The sequence below is a fragment of the Oncorhynchus tshawytscha genome, linkage group LG28 (assembly GCF_018296145.1).
Source record: "Oncorhynchus tshawytscha isolate Ot180627B linkage group LG28, Otsh_v2.0, whole genome shotgun sequence".
NCBI classification, from domain to species: domain Eukaryota; kingdom Metazoa; phylum Chordata; class Actinopteri; order Salmoniformes; family Salmonidae; genus Oncorhynchus; species Oncorhynchus tshawytscha.
The window spans coordinates 35,700,843-35,721,767 of record NC_056456.1 but is presented as its reverse complement, the minus strand read 5'-3'; the positions used below and the strand labels follow the sequence as shown (position 1 = coordinate 35,721,767).

Below are 20,925 nucleotides of genomic sequence, written 5' to 3'. Positions count from 1 at the left end.
GTGCCATTTAATTGTTTTGGCTTAGTGTGCTGTGCAACAAATGATTTGCAACAAAGCTCTACCAACAGCATATGCAAACAAAGCCACAATCACAAACAAAGCAACAAATCAATGAGAGAATAAATGTTCCAGTGGTCTACATGTCATGTAGAAAAGAAACATTGTTTTTCAGTTTGAGATGCACAATAGTAGATTTTTTGGCAGACAAACCATTTTAAGGGAGATAATATGAAATCTGATCGAAGGACAAACAGTTTGAAGGGACAGCCTTTTTTCAATGCATTCAGGCTCTTAATGCAACAGAAATGGTAAAAGAGAGAGGATACTTGCTACAAGTCCTGTAGATATTCACCCTGAAACAGTCATGTCAGGGAGGCCATCGCCAAAAACAGCACCAGTTCTCACCAGAACAAAGGCAGCGTAACATTCACATAATTCCAGTAAGTACCGTTTAACACTGCAAAGTTTGAGCCGAGCAAGAGCAGAAAGCATCCATTATTCAAGTCATGACATCATAATAATGTTTAAACCAGTGGAGATAAAACATAAAATTAAAAAATGTTCACTTGACCTTCCAATGCTATGCATCTCAGAATCAAAAGGAATATTCTCAGTTGTCTTGTGATTGTATGAGCACCTGTGTATGTGTCTCTCATCACATTTAATCATTTAATCAAATACACATCTGAATACCTGGCAAGTTAAGCCTGTCATGGGAGTGCAAGTACTGAAACAAAGTAAGGCAAAAGTACAATTGGACTTTTGAACAGTTACAGTACAATGTGCATTTTGCTGACATCAGCTGGCAGTACAAGCCATTGCACTTACCTAAAGTCTATCTATCTACAGCCACGTAATATCCTATGATTTTGGCAACAGCAAAAGTCCTCTGGTTTAATACTGATATCTTGTCTGTCAGATTGTCAAGAACAGGATTAACGTAAAGAGTCCATCTTTAGTTAGGCCCCGCTTGTTGGACCATCTGTCGAGTTGTCAGTGTTTGTCCCTGGAGGTCACCGTCTCAGAGATCTAGTCCCGATGAGGTCATAATAAGGAATCCCTTCGCTCTCCTACAAAAAGACAACAGAATGAGAACCTTACTTTAGGGTATCCCAAAAATCAAACCATTACCCAAGCAAAATCCTCACATTTTACAGTAAGTGTTACTCCTCTTAACGCTTTGTGTTACACAATCCTGCATACTTCAATTCAGCTTTACAATACTAACTTCAGTATTAACCCCGCTATTCTATTCCATTAACCTTGGCATGCAATCTACTCTGTTTCCTCACCCAAAACACTGATCAAATCCTCATCCCCTTGCCCTATCACATCCCAACACCTGTACATTGACCTACCTGAATGCCTGCTGTGTTCGACACCTGTCAATGCCAGTCCGTGCCTCCCTGTGCCAGTCAGCCCCTGCCCTTGTGGTTGGCATAGCTTGGGAAGCCAAACTGGCACAGCATCATGTTAGAGTACCTCAGGGGCATTGCGCCGTAGATCTGTGCCAGCCGGTTCAGGCAGTAGGAGCGCTGGAGCAGGTGTTCGGGACGGTGCCACATGCCTAGGTACCCGCTGCTGGCGTCCCTCTCCAGATTGCGCATATCCACGGGCTTCACAAAGATGCCAGAGGGTCTACTTTTTATGGTCCCAGAACCTCGCCGTAGCTCCGCTGCCACGACGAAGTTCACGGCGATGTCGTCGCAGTTCTGCGTGTCATCCACCAGGGCGTGCACTTCGGGCGGCTGCTCCTGGAAGAGCTGCAGGTAGCGGTGGTGGAAGAAGGCGGCACCGATCAGGACCATGGAGTACCTGCAGCAGTTTGGAAAGCAGGGCCCACATTCAGATTGTTTAAAAAAAAAAATGCATCAGGGCGCAAGACACAGATGAACATGATTTAGAGCAACAACGTCTACATCTAGGCCTTCAGTGTCTCGATATGGCAAATGTCTATAGTTATGCAGTTATAGTGTCTTCAGAAAGTATTCACACCCCTTGACCCAGATTTAGTGTGTTACAGCATGAATTCAACATGGATTACATAGATTTTCTCTCTCTCACCCATCTACACCCAATACCCCATAATGACGAAGTGAAAATATGTTTAGACATTTTTGCTAATTTATTGAAAAAAGTATTCACACCCCTGAATCACCTTGCCGTGATAACAACTGTGCTTATTTTCAGTCTAAGAACTTTGCACACCTGAATTGTACAATATTTGCCCATTATTCTTTTCAAAATTCTTCAAGCCTTTTCAAATTGGTTGTTGATCATTGCTAGACAACCGTTTAAGTCTTGCCATAAACTTTCACGTAGATTTAAATCAAAACTTTAACTACAGTAGGCCACTCAGGAACATTCAATGTAGTTTTGGTAAGCAACTCCAGTGTATATTTGGCCTTGTGTTTTAGGTTATTGTCCTTACCAAAAGGTGAATTTGTCTCCCAGTGTCTGGTGGAAAGCAGACTGAACCAGGTTTTCCTCTAGGATTTTACCTGTGCTTAGCTCTATTCTGTTTCTTTTTATCATAAAACAACTCCCTAGTCCTTGCCGATGACAAGCATACCCATAACATGATGCAGCCACCACCATGCTTGCAAATATGGGGTGGTACTCAGTGATGTGTTGTGGTGGATTTGCCAACAAAACACTTTCTATTCAGGACAAAAAGTTAATTTCTTTTCCACATTTTTTGCAGTTTTACTTTAGTGCCTTATTGCAAACAGGAGGCATGTTTTGGAATATTTGTATTCTGTACAGGTTTCGTTCGGTCATTTAGGTTAGTACTGTGGAATAACTACAATGTTTATCCATCCTCAGTTTTCCCCTACCACAGCTATTAAACTCTAACGGTTTTAAAATTCACCACTGGTCTCATGGGGAAATCCCTGAGTGGTTTATTTCCTCTCCGGCAACTGAGTCAGGAAGGACACCTGTATATTTGTACTGACTGGGTGTATTGGTACACCATCCAAAGTGTAATTAAGAACTTCACCATGCTCAAAAGGGATATTCAATGTCTGCTTTTTATATCAATAGGTAGGTGCCATTCTCTGCAAGGCAGGGTCTTTGTGGTTGAATGTGTTTGAAATTCACTGCTCGACTGAGGAACCTTACAGATAATTGTATGTGTGGGGTATAGAGATGAGGTAGTCATTAAAAATTATGTTAAACACTATTATTGAACACAGAGTGAGTCACATTTTTACTCCTGAACTTATTTAGGCTTGCCATAACAAAGGGGTTGAATACTTACTGATGCAAAATATTTCAGCTTTTCGTTAATTAATTAGTAAAAATGTCTAAAAACATAATTCCATTTTGACAATATGGGCTATTGTGTGTAGGGCAGTGACACAAAATCTCAATTTAATACATTTTAAATTCAGGCTGCAACACAAGAACATGTGGAAAAAGTCAAGGAGTGTGAATACATTGAAGACACTGTACCTGTCACCTCCTCCCATCTCTGGGTCCTGGAGTTCAAAGCTGCCGTAGCTGTAGACCCCCGTCACCGTGGTAACGTGTTTACGGGGGACAAATCCAACTATCTGATCTGGGAATTGCTGTTGGAGGATGAGAGTAGGGGACAACATTGAGGAACATTCCAATAGTAATACAGTATAAGCTATTATGTAGTAGAGAGTATGACAAAACCTATTCCCCTCAGGAGTCTGAAAAGATTTGGCATGGGTCCTCAGATCCTCCAAAGGTTCTACAGCTGCACGATCGAGAGCATGGTTGCATCACTGCCTGGTATGGCAACTGCTCGGCCTCCGACCGCAAGGCACTACAGAGGGTAGTGCGTACAGCCCAGTACATCACAGGGGCCAAGCTTCCTGCCATCCAGAACCTCTATACCAGGCGGTGTCAGAGGAAGGCCTAAAAAATGTCAAAGACTCCAGCCACCCTAGTCATAGACTGTTCTCTCTGCTATCGCATGGTAAGCGGTACCGGAGTGCCACGTCTAGGTCCAAGAGGCTTCTAAAAAGCTTCTACCCCCAAGCCATAAGACTCCTGAACATTTAGTCAAATGGCCACCCAGACTATTTGCGTTGCCCCCCCCCCTTTTACACCGCTGCTACTCTCTGTTATTATCTATGCATAGTCACTTTAATAACTCTACATTTATATATTACCTCAATTACCTCGACTAATCGGTGCCCCCGCACATCGACTCTGCACCGGTACCCCCCTGTATACAGTTACGCTATTGTTTTTACGGTTTCTCTTTAAATTACTTGTTACTTTTGTTTCTATTCATATTTTTTTTAAATGCATTGTTGGTTAGGGGCTTGTAAGTAAGAATTTCACTGTAAGGTTGTATTCGGCACGTGACTAATAACATTTGATTTGATTTCAATGTGTATTGTTGGAAGTACATACCTTCCACACAGAGAAGGCAAAACTGATATCTGGAACGCTGACCAACGTGTCATCATCCAGCATCAACACAGCTGAGGAGAGAAGTTGAACACAGAGTATTACCATTAAAATGATGAAATACTTCCAATACACAGCGTTGTTGTGCCTGTATACTCGACCTGCCAATTTTGCGACGTAGCTGAGTAAAGGAGACGAGGAAAGGAAATGAGGAAAGGAGACGAGGAAAGGAGGCGAGGAAAGGAGACGAGGAAAGGAGACGAGGAAAGTGTGTCTGTCAGTCTGTGTCTCAGTGGAGGCTGCTGAAGGAAAGGACGGCCATAATAATGGCTGGAATGGAGTCAATGGAATGGTATCAACCACATGGAAACCACGTCCTCAATGTGTTTGATGTCATTATTATTAGTGGTCCTCCCCTGGTCTGTCTGTGTCTCTCTTTCACGCTCAACACCTCACAGTCAGTATCTATCTTCGGTTGAACGGCTAAGTGAGGTAGACACTTTGGAAAGCCACCTTAATGCCATCTCTGTCTGTCTGACCCACTCACTCACCTCACTCAACTCAACTCACCTCACACACACACACACACACACACCTCACCTTCGGTATCGATCTCAGCAAATGGTTGCAGGCGGTTGCGCATGCGGTTGACGCTCTGCTCTTTGAACACCACGGGGATGGGATGGGGCCCCAGGGTGTCCCAGAGCTCTTGGGGGGTCCGCTCCCCAATGTTGTTCCACACGATGATGACCCGCCGCAGGTGTGGCACCGCCTGGTAATGGTTGAGCAGTTTCAGCAGGACATCGGTGCGGTTATACGTCTGTATGACTATGGTAAATGCGGTGGCGTCCTCCTCTTCCGTGTGGCGCCCGGGAATGGCGTTGGCATTGCTGCCGGCGGTGGCTCTATGGCGAAGGGCTCCCATGGCCCCGACATGGCCCCAGTCCTCGATGGAAGGGAGGAGGGCAGTCAAGGCAGCACCGACCAAGAGAAGGAGTAGTATGGGAGCAACGAGATAGGACCGCCGAAGTCCTTTGCAGCCACGGAGAAGGACTCTGCACTCAGGAGAAAGACAACAATGGACATATATATTGATTCCCAAATCAACCCCTAGCCCATACTCCCTATGCACTTGTGGAGATCTGAGATGATTAGATAGACAAACAATATGGAAATAGGTCTACCTTGCCCTCTGTAATAGGTCAGGGTGAATTTTCGCCATATTGCTAATCCACACAGATCACAGACCTTCAGTGTTTAGGGTGCAGGAGCTAGGGGTCGATTGGAGGAGCCATATTTTACAGACTAGGCTTGGGCACTAAGAAACTATTTCACAGAATAGGCTTTTTAAAAAGATGGACTATTTGTCAAGCGCATACATTGTAAACCACGACATTCCAATCACAACACCCTCCAAGATAATAATCGACGACAAATTGTTGCGCGCATGCATATGCAAAATTAATTTGATTGGGCCTATTAGGCTATGGCATCATCAAAAAGTAAACTTTATTAAACTGTACTTTAACGGCGTTAGTGACTTTTAAAGTAGCCTAATGAAAATGGGTTACAAACCTCGGCCTACAATAGACTTGGCCACTTAACAATACAACAGTGAGGAAAAACACTAAGCTACCTACCTCATTGTTGTATCCTTATAACGCACATTCCAAAACAATTAATGAATCTACTTTAGTTGTTTTCTCCCTCTTTTCCCATTCCACCCAGAGTTCTGATGATTTACGCAGACGCAACGTAGACTTGCAGGAAAGTATTTGTAGGCAAATTCCGGAAAGTCAGGAAAACTACAATGACGCACACCTGTACTGCTTTATGGCGAGGGTTTTCGCCTCAAGGATTTTAGTTTTACGACGTATTTGGAAAATTGGATACTAGCGGCACCCTGGAAACGTCCTATTGAATATAATAAAACGCATTAGTTGGTTTTACAAGTCACAGTTGAACAAACATGAATTCTATTGTAACGAAATGTCCCAAAGTTTCTCTTTCCAATGGCCTGCAAATTCCAATTCTTGGACTGGGTAAGATAAAAAACAAACAAATCGATGATAATGTTCAAAGCTTCCTTTATTTTACATAACGTGCCACCGTTTAACGAGAAATGTAAAGGTATTTGCATAAGGTGACGATTTTGCAACAATGTTTGACTCATCCTGAGCACAGTAGTAAACATTGTTGCAAAATCGTCACCTTATGCAAATACCTTTACATTTCTCTTTAATATATATATATATATATATATATATACACACCGTATGGAATTACTCGGATGAATTTCTGCTGAAACATCGCCACATTGTGTCAAACTAGCCTACATAGAGGACTGACTGTTCTAGCATGAATTCCATCAAGAACACATCCTCGAACTTTTGAACTGAACTGAACATGAAAACACCACAGACCAGTGTGAAAGTAGTGGGCTTCTCAATAGTGGCTAACCAAAAGGTTTTGTAGATCAGTAATCAGTGTGAATGAAGAGACACAGTATCAGTAGCTTCTCAATAGTGGCTAACCAAAAGGTTTTGTAGATCAGTAATCAGTGTGAATGAAGAGACACAGTATCAGTAGCTTCTCAATAGTGGCTAACCAAAAGGTTTTGTAGATCAGTAATCAGTGTGAATGAAGAGACACAGTATCAGTAGCTTCTCAATAGTGGCTAACCAAAAGGTTTTGTAGACCAGTCATCAGTGTGAATGAAGAGACACAGTATCAGTATCAGTAGCTTCTCAATAGTGGCTAACCAAAAGGTTTTGTAGACCAGTCATCAGTGTGAATGAAGAGACACAGTATCAGTATCAGTAGCTTCTCAATAGTGGCTAACCAAAAGGTTTTGTAGACCAGTCATCAGTGTGAATGAAGAGACACAGTATCAGTAGCTTCTCAATAGTGGCTAACCAAAAGGTTTTGTAGACCAGTCATCAGTGTGAATGAAGAGACACAGTATCAGTAGTCCACAGAAGCATCCTCTCTGATTCCCCTGTCATTGTTCTGCTCTGTGGTTTGGTAGGCCAATCCTCCAAATTGCTTTCATCTTATGTTGTTATAGGAGTGCAGATGAAGGAGACGATTCTAAGGAGAGTGAAACACCTCAGACTATTGAGATGGCCCCGTTGAAAGGAAGAAGTTTGAAATTCATACCAGTAATTCTAAATCAGGGAAAGTTTGAAATTCATACCAGTAATTCTAAATCAGGGAAAGTTTGAAATTCATACCAGTAATTCTAAAATCAGGGAAAGTTTGAAATTCATACCAGTAATTCTAAAATCAGGGAAAGTGATGTATCTTTCCTTTCTTCCCAAGGAACATCGCATGACGGCGGGTATTCACATGACGCCATGTTGTATGCACTCCGCGAGTGTGGCGTGCGGCACATCGACACAGCGAAGCGTTACGGCTGTGAGGAGCAGCTGAGTATAGCCGTGCAGGAGAGCGGAGTACCGCGGCAAGACCTATGGCTTACAACCAAACTGTGGCCCGGAGAATACGGCTATACCGCTGCCAAAAAGGCCTGCCGCGACTCGTGTTCCCGCCTAGGGGTGGAATACCTTGGTAAGGCTCAAGACAATATGGTCTGAGTACTTTTTACTTATCTGATAGATAAAAAGTATTCAGTCCTTTTTGAAATAATAGATAAGGGAAACCTATTCAGACTTTATTGAACCTGGTCAATTGAAAACAAGGTTCTCATTTGCAAGAGACAACGTCCACAACAAGATGATCTCCCCCTACTCATACCAAAGCTCTTCCACTATAGGTAATAAAAAAGCAAATGCTTTCCTCTCTTTTTACTCTCACCCACCTTGGTGGAATGTCTACCGTCTCCTTGGTGTGGTGGAATGTCCACCATCTCCTTGGTGTGGTGGAATGTCTACCGTCTCCTTGGTGTGGTGGAATGTCCACCGACTCCTTGGTGTGGTGGAATGTCAACCTCTCCTTGGTGTGGTGGAATGTCTACCGTCTCCTTGGTGTGGTGGAATGTCTACCGTCTCCTTGGTGTGGTGGAATGTCCATCGACTCCTTGGTGTGGTGGAATGTCAACCGACTCCTTGGTGTGGTGGAATGTCTACCGTCTCCTTGGTGTGGTGGAATGTCAACCGACTCCTTGGTGTGGTGGAATGTCAACCTCTCCTTGGTGTGGTGGAATGTCTACCGTCTCCTTGGTGTGGTGGAATGTCAACCTCTCCTTGGTGTGGTGGAATGTCTACTGACTCCTTGCTCTCCCTCTAATTGTATCAATCCTCTTTTTTCCCTTTCCCTCCCTGCTCACTCTGTCTCTCCCTTTCCCACCCCCCTCTCTCTCTCCCTCTTCCACTCTCCCCTCTCACAACCTTTCTCACCCCCACCCCCACCCTTCTCCCTCTCTCAGATTTGTACCTGATGCACTGGCCAGATGCCATGGTCCCAGGAAGGTCCAATAGGGAGGTCAGGGTGGAGACCTGGAGGGCCTTGGAGGAGCTGTATAATGAAGGTGACACAGAAAAATATTTCTTATAGTCACACACTGTGCTATAAGACTATATGATTCTGCATAGGTCTCTTATCTAGAGCCCTCTGTTTCTGTCTCGGTGAACGCGGGGCAGGCGTGTGTCGTGCCATCGGCGTGAGTAACTTCCTCGTCTCCCACCTGAAGGAGCTGAAGGAGGACTGTAGTGTGGTGCCTCACGTCAACCAGGTGAGTGATGCATTGGGCTGCGTTTCATTCCACAGTCTTTCCTGGCCTAGTTCAGTCCCTGAAGGATCTGAAGGGACTGGATGGGTGATTGCAACATGGATAAAACGAGTTGTAGCTTCCTGTCCAGTAACCACCTAGTCATCTTAGATCCGTGATGGGGACTGAATGAGGGCAGAGGGTAGGCGATTGATATTTGGAATGGAAATGCGGCCAGTGTGTCTGTGGGACATGACTTATTACCTACATTGGCCCTCCAGTTATAAGCGACAGGAAAGGACAGACCGAGTGATGTCCCTTTCCCACCTCTCAGGTGGAGTACCACCCGTTCCAGCAGCCAGAGGAGCTGGTGGAGTACTGTCGCCAGGAGGGTATCGTGTTCGAGGGCTATTGCCCCCTGGCCAAGGGTCAAGCTCTCAGCCACCCCACCATCCTCCAGTTGGCACACAAGTACGCCCGCACGCCATCTCAGATCTGCATCCGGTGGAGCGTACAGGTACCCCCATCTCTCCTGATGCCTACCTACAGTGGGTTACAGCCTGAATTCAACATTTATTACATTAAGATTGTGTCACTGATCTACACACAATACCAATATGATATCAGGGGAATTCAGTGTCAGTGCGTGGGTAAAATCACTGGGGAAGCCAAGCCATAAAAAAGCCATATTACAAGCTGTGTGTTTTGATAATTGCGTCATTTGCTCTATTACCTGTTCGTTCATATGCCTTGCGACCGTGATATATAGACCTCAAGGCCGAGACAATAAGACAGTGGCAGAATAAATTCAACCACAGTTTTTGTTTTATCACAAAACCTGATAGCAACCTCTGTCTAGTGAAGTCCACAACGCGCATTGCATGTAACAGACAGTTACATGACCTAGACGCAGTGTTTCACAAACCCTGGTCCTCCAGTAGCCCCAACAGCCCAACCCTGGTCCTCCAGTAGCCCCAACAGCCCAACCCTGGTCCTCCAGTAGCCCCAGCAGCCCAACCCTGGTCCTCCAGTAAGTAGCCCCAGCAGCCCAACCCTGGTCCTCCAGTAGCCCCAGCAGCCCAACCCTGGTCCTCCAGTAGCCCCAGCAGCCCAACCCTGGTCCTCCAGTAGCCCCAACAGCCCAACCCTGGTCCTCCAGTAGCCCCAACAGCCCAACCCTGGTCCTCCAGTAGCCCCAACAGCCCATCCCTGGTCCTCCAGTAGCCATAACAGCCCATCCCTGGGCTTCCAGTAGCCATAACAGCCCATCCCTGGTCCTCCAGTAGCCATAACAGCCCAACCCTGGTCCTCCAGTAGCCATAACAGCCCAACCCTGGTCCTCCAGTAGCCATAACAGCCCAACCCTGGTCCTCCAGTAGCCACAACAGCCCAACCCTGGTCCTCCAGTAGCCACAACAGCCCAACCCTGGTCCTCCAGTAGCCACAACAGCCCAACCCTGGTCCTCCAGTAGCCACAACAGCCCAACCCTGGTCCTCCAGTAGCCACAACAGCCCAACCCTGGTCCTCCAGTAGCCACAACAGCCCAACCCTGGTCCTCCAGTAGCCACAACAGCCCAACCCTGGTCCTCCAGTAGCCACAACAGCCCAACCCTGGTCCTCCAGTAGCCATAACAGCCCATCCCTGGGCTTCCAGTAGCCATAACAGCCCATCCCTGGTCCTCCAGTAGCCATAACAGCCCAACCCTGGTCCTCCAGTACCCCCCAACAGTACACAGTTTTGTTATAGCCCTTGACAAACATACCTCATTCAACTCATTGAGGGCTTGATGATTAGTTGACAAGTTGAATCAAGTGTGCCTGTCTTTGGCCAACACTGAGAATTAAGTAAAACCACAAGGCCAAATTCCGATCTCCATCAATGGCTAATTTAGGAAAGGGCCAATTTTAGCTAGCTACACACCGGGGGACAACGATATATAACAAATCCTAATTGCTAAATTGTCCATAATTATTGCCAATAAAATAAAAATAGTAATTTAATATTGATTTATTCAAGCGTAATATCAACTGGTTACATTATATGGTGGAACAGAATCTCAATAAAGGCAGTATCCTCAGCGGTGGCCCTTGTAGAAACCTATGGCTGTTTAATGGCATAGTTTTGTTTATTTAACAGACAAGACGCTCTTATCCCTTATCACAGTCAAGACATACCTATTTTATAGTAAAAAAAATCATGATGTAATATAACAAAATGGAACAGAATATTTTCCCAATATATAAAAAGTTGCCAGTGTGAAGTAGCATCTCAGGTCTAAAACAGTTATTCTTGAAGAGAATACAGGAGGGCTCAATTTGGCGAGTTGAAATAAAACAAAAATGATTTTGGTTATAAACCACAATCAGTCTTCTTTTCAGTATACAGATGTTTGATTTAGTTTCCTGTCTGTTCTTTCTAAATGGACAATTCCACATTTGAATACCGCATGGTGATGAATTACAGCCACAAAATCATCTGCTTGGTGAGTAGGCCCAGGCTTAATGATTCTGATGAAAATATGTATGTCTTTAGCAAACTGTTTTAGCATATTTTCAGTTTGGAACCTCCATGTTCAATCAACCAGTCCATTTGGAGGCCTCATTTGGCAAGGAATGTAGCTTGTGTATCCCATCAGTTACACTGAACAAAAACATAAACTCAACATGTAAAGTGTTGGTCCCATGTTCCACGAGCTGAAATAAAAGATCCCAGAAATGTTCCATATGCAGAAAAAACATATTTCTCTTTGCCAAGATAATCCATTTACCTGACAGGTGTGGCATATCAATATGCTGATTAAACAGTATGGTCATTACACAGGTACACATTGTGCTGGGGACAATAAGGCCACTCTAAAATGTGAAGTTGTCATACAACACAATGCCACAGATGTCTCAAGTTTTGAGAGGGAGCGTGCAATCTGCAGGAATGTCTACCAGGCACAGCCAGAAGAGGACTGGTCACCCCTCATAGCCTGGTTTCTTCCTAGGTTCTGGCCTTTCTAGGGAGTTTTTCCTAGCCACCGTGCTTCTACACCTGCATTGCTTTCTGTTTGGAGTTTTAGGCTGGGTTTCTATACAGCACTTTGTGACATCAGCTGATATAAGGGCTTTATAAATAAATTTGATTGATTGAGCTGTGTCCAGAGAATTGAGTGTTCATTTATTTACCATAAGCTGCCTCCAATGTTTTTTTTTTGGAGAATTTAGTAGTACATCCAACCGGCCTTACAACCACAGACCCCGTTTATAGCGTTGTGTGGGTGAGCGGTTTGCTGATGTCAATGTTTTGAATAGAGTGCCCCATGGTTGCCTACCTTCACCACCTGGGTGGCCCGTCAGGAAGTCCAGGACCCCAGTTGCATAGGGAGGAGTTCAGTCCCAGGGCCGTGAGTCTAGAGGGCACTATGGTATTGAAAGCCGAGCTGTAGTCGATGAACAGCATTCTCACATATGCATTCCTCTTCTACAGGTGGGCGAGGGCAGTGTGTAGTGTCGTCCGTGGACATATATTTTTTTAAATAAAAATTTGCTCAAAAATATTTATAATCACTGAAAATGACAAATTACCCAATGGATCATGATACTTTTCTAGTAAAAAAAGTGGGGTTGCAGAAACATACGTTTGCAGATGCAGCTGCTCTGTTTGATTCATTGCTCAGGCTGGATATGATTGGTAACGGGGATGTTTGAGAGTGTTGATTACTTTTCAAAGTTCCATACAGTTACTCATTCTTATGAAAAATATATTCCTTATTACACTGTCATAATTATACACTTACATTAAGACACTGAAAATGCAAATCTTTATTTAATGGTGTGCTTTGTCCCCTTTCCCTCTCAGAATGGAGTTGTCACCATTCCCAAGTCCACCCAAAACGAGAGGATCCTGGAAAACTGTCAAGTGAGTTGGATTTTTTTTACAAGACAGAAGAAGGGAATTGTGTGCATGTTTTACTGGAGTTCTGTTTGAGCATGTGTTGAAGTAGATCTAGCTCAATCTAATATTAAAAAGACAGTTCACCCAAATCACCCAACTGAGTTGAAATAGGCTCTAAGAGAACCCCATTGTTTTGGGGTAATCAATGCCAACGTGAGTCTGTGAAGGCTGAAAAGGGACATTTGGGTGTACTGTTACTTTAAGACTCAATGTCAAATGATCATCACAAGCTCAAGAATGGATCCTGTCCAGAGTCCTGCCCCCAGCTAAAAGGACGTGTCATCTCTATCAAACCACCATGTTTGCCCTCTCAACTTCCACCCCTCCACCTTTCCCCCCCTGCTGGTCCTGGCTCCTCCCACTCCTAGGTCTTTGGGTTCCAACTGGAGGGGAAAGACATGGAGGCATTGGGCAAGTTGCATGATGGGAGACATGTCAGCTGGGATCCCACATGTGTGGAGTGACAGGTGCAGCATGTGTTCACCATCACTGCTTCTCACAAGCATGCCTCGCCTCTATGGATAGCAGAGCTTCAGCTCTTTACTATTCTAACTTTATTTAGTAACTAAATCATTCCCACTCTTCCTTTCTGGTCTTTTTCCCTGGCTTGCAGTCTTCCACCCTACAAAATGTATCCCCGATCTTTGATTATCATGAATCATATTTGCATACAACGTATTCGCTTTTCTCCTTTTGTTTCACAAACCCTTTCATCTGATTTCGTGTGTATATTTGGCTGCCCCTATATCTTGGCTTGCTTTTAGTTGGTGTGCATGTACGTGAATGGCTGCTTAGTTAAGAGGTAACTAAGCAGACAATGAATGGCCGTGCCTCAATTTAAAATACCATTGAGATCTGGGGAGGACTGTTTTCTCTGAGAGTGATGTCACTCACAAGTGTCTCCTCCTCAGGTCTTTGGGTTCTCCCTCTCAGTTGAGGACGTGGATCGTGTCAGGAGACTCCACAGTGACATGAAGCTTATTCATCTCAGCTGGCCACTCTGGAAAGGATTATCATCTTAAATAAAATACAACACTTTTAGAGATGAGATCTGTGTGTGTTTATGGCTGTGAATAGGAATGGTGGGTGACTCAAAATCAAATTTTATTTTGTCACATACACATGGTTAGCAGATGTTAATGCGAGTGTAGCGAAATGCTTGTAGCTCCGGTGCTTCATCCAGAATTGTGAAACCATAGTTGCTGCTAGCCTCACCCAACTGCCTTAGTGCCTATCCTCCTAGTTGATGTGACTGGTAGGATACTTATCATTGATTTTATATAAAATCAGCCATTACTGTATGCCTAGACACAACATTGCCTTAATCCACTGGTCCTTAAAGCATTTTAGGGAGGCTATGCTTCTTAGATCAATGCTATTTTTGTACTCAACTATTGCTAATGCTAAACTGGAGCAAAGTAAACTAAATAGTCTGGAACAGACTTCTTTCTGGGAATATCAAGGTTAAGATTATTTTAATTGTAAAAAAAGGATCCTTCCTCCAGGATATTAATTGTAATTAACAGATCATGTCGTCGGTTAAATACATTTTAAAAAGACAGAGGAACACTGAGTTCTGCTCAAATGCGGTTTTATTCATCTCAATTTCAGTTTGCTTTTATAATAATTTTATTCTCAAGGTACCGTAATATGTCCTGCAATGATTACATTTTTATTTTAATCTATACTCTTGAGAAACATTCAGAATTTGAACCAGAAGGGCATTATAAAATCATGAACACTGCATGGATTATTTTTCTTGGGGTGTAAGTGAACAAAAACATCCTGAACTTAAAGAAAACTATATATTGGATGCTCATATGGGGTAAAAACGTTATAGCTAAACATAGCTGGGTATACCATGGTGCTCTTTGAATAAGATCAGCTGAAACACTTGGGGGTAAACAACCGCCACTCGTAATAATTGCATCGTTTATTTTCATTTTTGCCACTTTATAAAGGATTTTCACAATGGGCTGCTTTGCTACTCAATTCTTAGTGAAAAAAAAAAATCCTCCATATTTGACATGTACATTCAAAAGGTGAAGGCTACAGTCTGGATTAGAACCTACACCTAGTTACGAGCTAGTAATGTGGAGAATCTTGACGAACATTTAAAAACGTGTACATCCTGGAAATCAAAAAAAAAAGGGAGTCAAAGACAACTAAGAACATGAAGCTAACTGATGTTTTCTCAACAAAAGTTTCAATTGAAAAGTCTTCCCACAAGCCAAACACTTATGAGGCCTCTCCCCCGTGTGAGTTAAAATGTGTACTTTTAGTTGCGACTTAATGCGACAGCGTACTTTACAGAGAGGGCACGCAAATGGACGTTCTCCTGTATGACTCTGTTGATGGGCCTTCAGATTACCCTTCGAAGAACATCTTTTGCCACAATCTGGGCAAGAGAACGGTCGTTCTCCCGTGTGTACACGTGTGTGTACTTTCAATGCATACTTAGTTCTGAAATCCTTACCACATGCATCACATAGATGAGGTCTGTCAATATGCGAACGAACATGGATATATAATTTATATTGTTTAGCAAACATCTTGCCGCAAAATCTACATGTGAACCCTTCCCCTGTGTGACATAGCATGTGTGTCTCCAGTTTATTTTCGCTCGTGAACCATTCTTGACAATGGGGGCAAGAGAAGACCGGTTTAACTTCGGTAGGAGTATTCTCATGTACAACGAGATTACGGTGCATTGACCCACAACCTGTTTTCCTGGCCTGATGTCTTGTCAAATCGAAAGCTCGACCAAAGCTCCTTGAACATATGGCGCATGTGTGGGGTCCCTGACCCTGTGAGTGACGTCTCCGATGTTGAAGCAAGCTTGCTCTGTTAAAGAATGTCTTATAGCACACCAGACATGTTCTAGAATTTAAAATCACACCAGTGGGAGGAGCTTTGGAAGTTGTTGGGTTCTCGGGTGACGTGCGATGGCTGTGGGGAATCTCTGTCCCATCCTCCCTTGGAACCAGACAACTGCTTCTGTGTGCTGGATCAACCTCCTCTGGATGCTGGTTTGGATAAACTGCCTCACTCCAGTCTTGCTGTCCTCTCTGAAAGTTAATCTCACACTCCTTTGGCTTGCATTGCTGCAAGTCATTTGAGTAGTCAACATCTGTGTTGCAGGACTGCGGGATCGCCATCTCGTTTTCTGCCGAAACTAGTGGCCTATCTGTCTGGTGTCGAAGGTTCACTTCCTGACTTGTCTTTAACTGCTGCGGTGTGGATTGAGATGTCCTATTCCTGCACCCCGGACACTTTCTGGAGTCTGGAATGTTTTGACCTGAACACTTGTGTATCCGCAGATCCGATATGCTTGGGAAACTTTCCCCACAATTGATGCATGGGTAAGGATGTACATCATGTTGACATTTTAGGTGTATTCTCAAGTTCGCTGCAGTATCGAAAGTTTCATTACACAGAAGACATGTTCTGTAATTACTGGAGGACTGTATCAGAGCACTGAAGGGCAGAGCACTGAAGGCTGTTGCATTCTGGGGTATCGCTGTACTATTTTCTACGAACTGCTGTTGGTTCCCCTCCGAACACTCATTTGGCTCAAAGGTCACACCGCACAGAGAGCACAGGTGGCGTTTCTTCGTCTTCAAGCACTCTTTTACGTGTTTCTTCAAACTAGGATTATTCCCAAAACTTGCCTCACAGTTGTAGCACTTGTAGGGGAGCAGACCATGAACAGATTTCAGGTGCCTTCTCAGCATAAATACATTACAAAGAGTCTTGTGACACACATGGCATATTTGTCTGGCTTTGGAAGGCTGGAAGGCTTTTGGAGTGTGATGAACATAGGGACCTCTTTTGTTCTGAGGTAAAGTGTCATGTGGGTGGGATATCTCTGTCCAATCATCCTCCACAGATGTCATACACATGTTATCCTCCTTAAAAGATGCCGTAGACATGTTGTCCTCTTCTGGTTGAGCTGCCGCCTCACACACATTCTGCTGATGTTTCTGTAAGTCCTCATGGTGTTCAAAGTCTTGTCCACACTGGGTGCACTTGGAAGGGCTCTGCTCATTGTGACATCTCATGTGTGCCGTCAAATCCTTTGCTTCGCTGAAAGTCTTTCCACACAAGGAGCATATTTTGACACGCTTGCTTCTTTTAGGCTGCCCTGTGGTAAGGGATGGGTCAGGGGCCAGAGAATACTGAGGTTGACCATCAGAGGGCTCTTCATTGATATTCCTCTCACTCTTTTGTGATATGACCTGTCCTCTTCTCTGTCCTTGGGATCCTACTTTGTCAATCTGAAGCCTCTCTCTCCTCGGTGTTGAAGAGACCTCCGTCATAGGTAACAGCATATCAGTAATGTCAAGTCTGTGTAGCAGCACTTTGGGCTGATGGAGCCGACAGGAAGTAGATAAACTAGAAATGTCCTGCACTTCTTCTTGGCTGCTGTGGGCTTTTCCTTGGATTTTCAGCCCACTGTCAGTGTGAAGGTGGTGAAAAGATGTATTGTTTTTCGCTGTTGTTTTCTTGTGTCTACACGCTACCTCCAAAAAAGCAGGCTTCACCTCTTTATTCAAAGGCAACAGTTCACTCTCCATGTTTTCCAACAAAGAGGCCATCTTTGGCTCATTGTCAGATGAGACAGGGCTCATACATTCCTGCTCAGGTTCTGATTGGACCTCTGGGTCAGCTTGGTCATTGAAGGCTTCATCTATCACTAAGGAAGAGAGAGACATTGAAGCGAGGATCTGATTGTCACCGGAAGACAGAGCTAGAGACAGTTGAAGAAGAAAAGTCCATATTAAAACCAAACATGGAAATGTTATAGGCTTTCTGATAACATTATTTCCTGTCCAAAGTCTATTTCTCCTACCATTGGTGTCTACATGTCCACATGTGGTGTTGTGGTGCTGGAGAAGGGCCTTCAAAGGCTGAGGGCGGGATACACACTGCACACACTCCTCCAGGACAGAGGGGTCAGGTAGGAACCAAGAAGCCGTCTAATGGGAAGAGAGAGAATGGCTTTTAAAAAGACCAATGTATCCATTTTGTATTATAACATATGCAATTGTTAAACAACATGTATGACAGTATGCTGATGAAGGTAAAAAGATGTTAGCATGGTCCCCGATGAAGGCAATAAGATGTTAGCATGGTCCCCGATGAAGGCAATAAGATGTTAGCATGGTCCCCGATGAAGGCAATAAGATGTTAGCATGGTCCCCGATGAAGGTAATAAGATTTTAGCTTGGTCCCTGATGAAGGTAATATAAGATGTTAGCATGGTACCCGATGAAGGTAATAAGATGTTAGCATGGTACCTGTTGAAGGGTTGGTGCTGGAAGCAGCTTCTCCAGCCTGGAGAGGAACTCCCACACCAGAGTCTGCAGTGCTGAGTTATACTTGGGGCCAAATTCCTCAGGAAAAATATTCTAAGAAACAAGTAGAGGATATTCAGTACTTTCTGATTTACAGAATTATTTACACCTGCCTCGTAAAATAAATCGGCCCTTAGTTATAAGGAGCTTTAAGTTACAACAATGACCTGAAAGAAGTGTTCTTTCTTGACTGGGTCTTCCAGCAGAGTTTGAATCAGCTTCAGGAAGTTTGATTCTGACGCTTCCACCTCTGGATCAGAAATCTACAGCAAGTATGGATAGCTCAGTCATAATAAATTCAACTAAGTAGCAGCGTTACAAGTCTTGATCTGTTACTGGGTAGTACTAACCTTGTCCCGATGAGTGATGATACACGTCTTCATCCTGTTCAGATGTGGCTGGATGGTCTCAGGGTTGGCTAGGTGATCAGAGCGACACAACTCCAGAACCAGCTGAATGAGTAAAAGTTCAATTTTAATTGCATTCATAACAAATTGGACTGGTGTGTGGGCCAACAAAAATAGAAACAGTATATTGACATCGGGAGTGTATTCACTAGGAAGCAAATGGGCTGAAACAGGGAGGGACCCATAAGAATGTGTCCAATAAGAAAGTCGTTTTTATTGCCAAAAACATTTTGCTAAAATAAGATAGTACTTTATTCATCCCACAGAGGGGAAATTTCATTGCACAAGCCAACACATCACCAATAAATACACACTAAAAGCAGCACATCAATGATTATTATAATAATTATTATTAGGGTGTGTGTATATAGTCCTGTTCCACTGTACAAGAGGGTAACCTGTACAAGTGTGAAATGGAAATGTGTTTTTTTGCATATCCCACTGAGACACCCCCTTAGGGTTAATTGCCTTGCTGATTCGGTTACTGGCCCAAAGCCCCTAACCCGCCAGGCTACCTGTTGCCCGTAAGGGTTTGTGTTTAAAATATGCCTCAATAGAATATGGTAAGGTACTATGGTGTACACACTAATGAGATGAGAGAATTCTGGCCACTCCCTCGTCTCCACCCATCAGCACCATCTCTCACCTGTGCTCGCAGCCCCATGATGAGTTGGACTCTCTCCCTGTAACTCATCATATCAGGAACTATCTCCAACACAGTGGTGACAAACTCCTCCACCAACCCGTAGTCCATTACATCTCTCTGCTGAACAACTTGCCATAGAGCTGCAGACACCAGCCGCAGGGGAGGAACCAACAGACGCAGAGATGATAGGGGGAGAGGGAGACCTACAGCAGACACAAATTCAGTTAGTTGGATAACAGAGATGATAGGGGGAGAGGGAGACCTACTGCAGACACATTCAGTTAGTTGGATAACAGATGATAGGGGGAGAGGGAGACCTACAGCAGACATACATTCAGTTAGTTGGATAACAGATGATAGGGGGAGAGGGAGACCTACAGCAGACACACATTCAGTTAGTTGGATAACAGATGATAGAGGGAGACCTACAGCAGACAAATTAAGTTAGTTGGATGGGAGAGGGAGACCTACAGCAGACACAAATTCAGTTAGTTGGATAACAGAGATGATAGGGGCAGAGAGGGACTTACAACAGGCACACATTGTTAGTTGGATAACAAAAGCCATGTCCTCTTTGATAACACTGACAAGTAATCCTTGTTATTCTATAGCTTCCAACGTTTTAGCAAAGTATTATTTATTTCTTCATATAATGTCATTCCTTGAAAACGAGCTACAATATTACATAGAAAATCAAGTGCTATTTCCATGTGAAAATGCAATTCCTTCGTTCAGCTAACAAGCTACGTTTTTGTTTGTGGCACATCTTTTACAACGTGTGGCTAAACTGTCTAATAGCTTGCCTAGCTAGCTAGCTACAGTCCCTCACGTTTTTAATTCAATACACTAGCTAACTAGTCTAGAAATGTTGAGAAGGCCACTGCAACCATACCTTCTTCAATCAGGATATGGTGTTTTCGCATTTCGAGCTTTCAGTGCCAGTATACTTGGATTCAAAATAAAATTATAATGTCTTAACACTTAGTACTTATTTATGTAATAAGAAAGACTCTGAATACAAGCAATTGAACTGGAGCTTCACATTTACTCACACGAGTTAGTACCAGAATAACATAGAACAACACTGCGCATGGCCAAGGTTGCTCCATCCTTAAAGGGGCCATCAGTAATTAACAGAACATAACAAAAATAATGTGAGCTTTGTTCGTGGATGTGTTTCCTTCTGTCTTTCTTTTTTTAAACGTCACTTCCGGTATTCAAATAAGAAACCCTTTTATTTTTAAGGTTACATTTGAATACGGTTTCTAAACGTCTCTGGTTTGGTTTGCACAGTCATAAAATCCCAAAGAAGAGGAACAAGAAAAAAACTGAATTTTCTAGTCACTGACATTTTTAGAATAAATAAATGTAGTTAATTAAGTAATGAATGTAGTTAATAATTAATTAAATGAGGGAAAAATATAATAAAGACCTCTTCAGACCAATAACCACAAAACACAATATTGTAAAGATTCTGCAGAGAAGTTACCTATCCCAGTCACACACAGACATTCAC

General features: G+C 43.6%; 3 protein-coding genes across 6 annotated transcripts; 1 reads left to right on the top strand and 2 right to left on the bottom strand.

Annotated features, from left to right (window-relative positions):
* Positions 1 to 6: 6 nt before the first annotated feature.
* On the bottom strand, positions 7 to 6,185 carry extl2 (exostosin-like glycosyltransferase 2). Its single transcript, XM_024392083.2, has 6 exons — positions 6,030 to 6,185; positions 4,990 to 5,444; positions 4,393 to 4,463; positions 3,457 to 3,572; positions 1,359 to 1,815; positions 7 to 1,070 (listed from the first exon to the last, which is right to left on the bottom strand). Exons 1-5 carry the CDS (start codon positions 6,032 to 6,034, stop codon positions 1,416 to 1,418), a joined length of 1,047 nt encoding a protein of 348 aa, XP_024247851.1. The 5' UTR covers positions 6,035 to 6,185; the 3' UTR covers positions 7 to 1,070; positions 1,359 to 1,415.
* A 49-nt stretch (positions 6,186 to 6,234) lies between these two features.
* On the top strand, positions 6,235 to 14,047 carry zgc:110366 (uncharacterized protein LOC550476 homolog). Of its 2 annotated transcripts, XM_042307811.1 has the most exons (8): positions 6,239 to 6,431; positions 7,711 to 7,959; positions 8,777 to 8,878; positions 8,991 to 9,082; positions 9,393 to 9,575; positions 12,904 to 12,963; positions 13,368 to 13,466; positions 13,911 to 14,047. In XM_042307811.1, the coding sequence occupies exons 1-7, from the start codon at positions 6,359 to 6,361 to the stop codon at positions 13,461 to 13,463; spliced, it is 855 nt and encodes a 284-aa protein (XP_042163745.1). In that variant the 5' UTR covers positions 6,239 to 6,358; the 3' UTR covers positions 13,464 to 13,466; positions 13,911 to 14,047. The 2 variants fall into 2 exon arrangements, with proteins under 2 accessions (XP_042163744.1, XP_042163745.1); XM_042307810.1 differs by lacking the exon at positions 13,368 to 13,466 and having other exon boundaries at positions 6,235 to 6,431.
* An 867-nt stretch (positions 14,048 to 14,914) lies between these two features.
* LOC112227208 (gastrula zinc finger protein xFG20-1) lies at positions 14,915 to 20,542 on the bottom strand. 3 transcript variants are annotated; one of them, XM_042307808.1, is made up of 7 exons: positions 20,462 to 20,542; positions 19,410 to 19,612; positions 18,707 to 18,808; positions 18,524 to 18,619; positions 18,300 to 18,410; positions 17,852 to 17,978; positions 14,915 to 17,695 (listed from the first exon to the last, which is right to left on the bottom strand). In XM_042307808.1, exons 1-7 carry the CDS (start codon positions 20,499 to 20,501, stop codon positions 15,165 to 15,167), a joined length of 3,210 nt encoding a protein of 1,069 aa, XP_042163742.1. In that variant the 5' UTR covers positions 20,502 to 20,542; the 3' UTR covers positions 14,915 to 15,164. The 3 variants fall into 3 exon arrangements, with proteins under 3 accessions (XP_042163742.1, XP_042163741.1, XP_024247849.1); XM_042307807.1 differs by having other exon boundaries at positions 14,915 to 17,749; positions 20,462 to 20,541; XM_024392081.2 differs by having other exon boundaries at positions 14,915 to 17,749; positions 20,302 to 20,534.
* Between the last annotated feature and the right edge of the window lie 383 nt (positions 20,543 to 20,925).

What these genes read in the sequence shown, in the direction of transcription:
- extl2 (XM_024392083.2), bottom strand. An exon ending in TTGCCTTCTCTGTGTGGAAG is followed by an intron (nt 3,573 to 4,392) that starts GTATGTACTTCC and finishes ATCCTCCAACAG; the next exon opens with CAATTCCCAGATCAGATAGT. An exon ending in GAGATGGGAGGAGGTGACAG is followed by an intron (nt 1,816 to 3,456) that starts GTACAGTGTCTT and finishes AAACTGCTGCAG; the next exon opens with GTACTCCATGGTCCTGATCG.
- zgc:110366 (XM_042307810.1), top strand. Translation starts at nt 6,359, where the DNA reads ATGAATTCTATTGTAACGAAATGTCCCAAAGTTTCTCTTTCCAATGGC. An exon ending in AATTCCAATTCTTGGACTGG is followed by an intron (nt 6,432 to 7,710) that starts GTAAGATAAAAA and finishes TTTCTTCCCAAG; the next exon opens with GAACATCGCATGACGGCGGG. An exon ending in CCTAGGGGTGGAATACCTTG is followed by an intron (nt 7,960 to 8,776) that starts GTAAGGCTCAAG and finishes TCCCTCTCTCAG; the next exon opens with ATTTGTACCTGATGCACTGG.
- LOC112227208 (XM_042307807.1), bottom strand. Translation starts at nt 20,501, where the DNA reads ATGCGCAGTGTTGTTCTATGTTATTCTGGTACTAACTCGT. An exon ending in TTATTCTGGTACTAACTCGT is followed by an intron (nt 19,613 to 20,461) that starts GTGAGTAAATGT and finishes TGTCTGCTGTAG; the next exon opens with GTCTCCCTCTCCCCCTATCA. An exon ending in AGAAAGAACACTTCTTTCAG is followed by an intron (nt 18,411 to 18,523) that starts GTCATTGTTGTA and finishes CTTGTTTCTTAG; the next exon opens with AATATTTTTCCTGAGGAATT.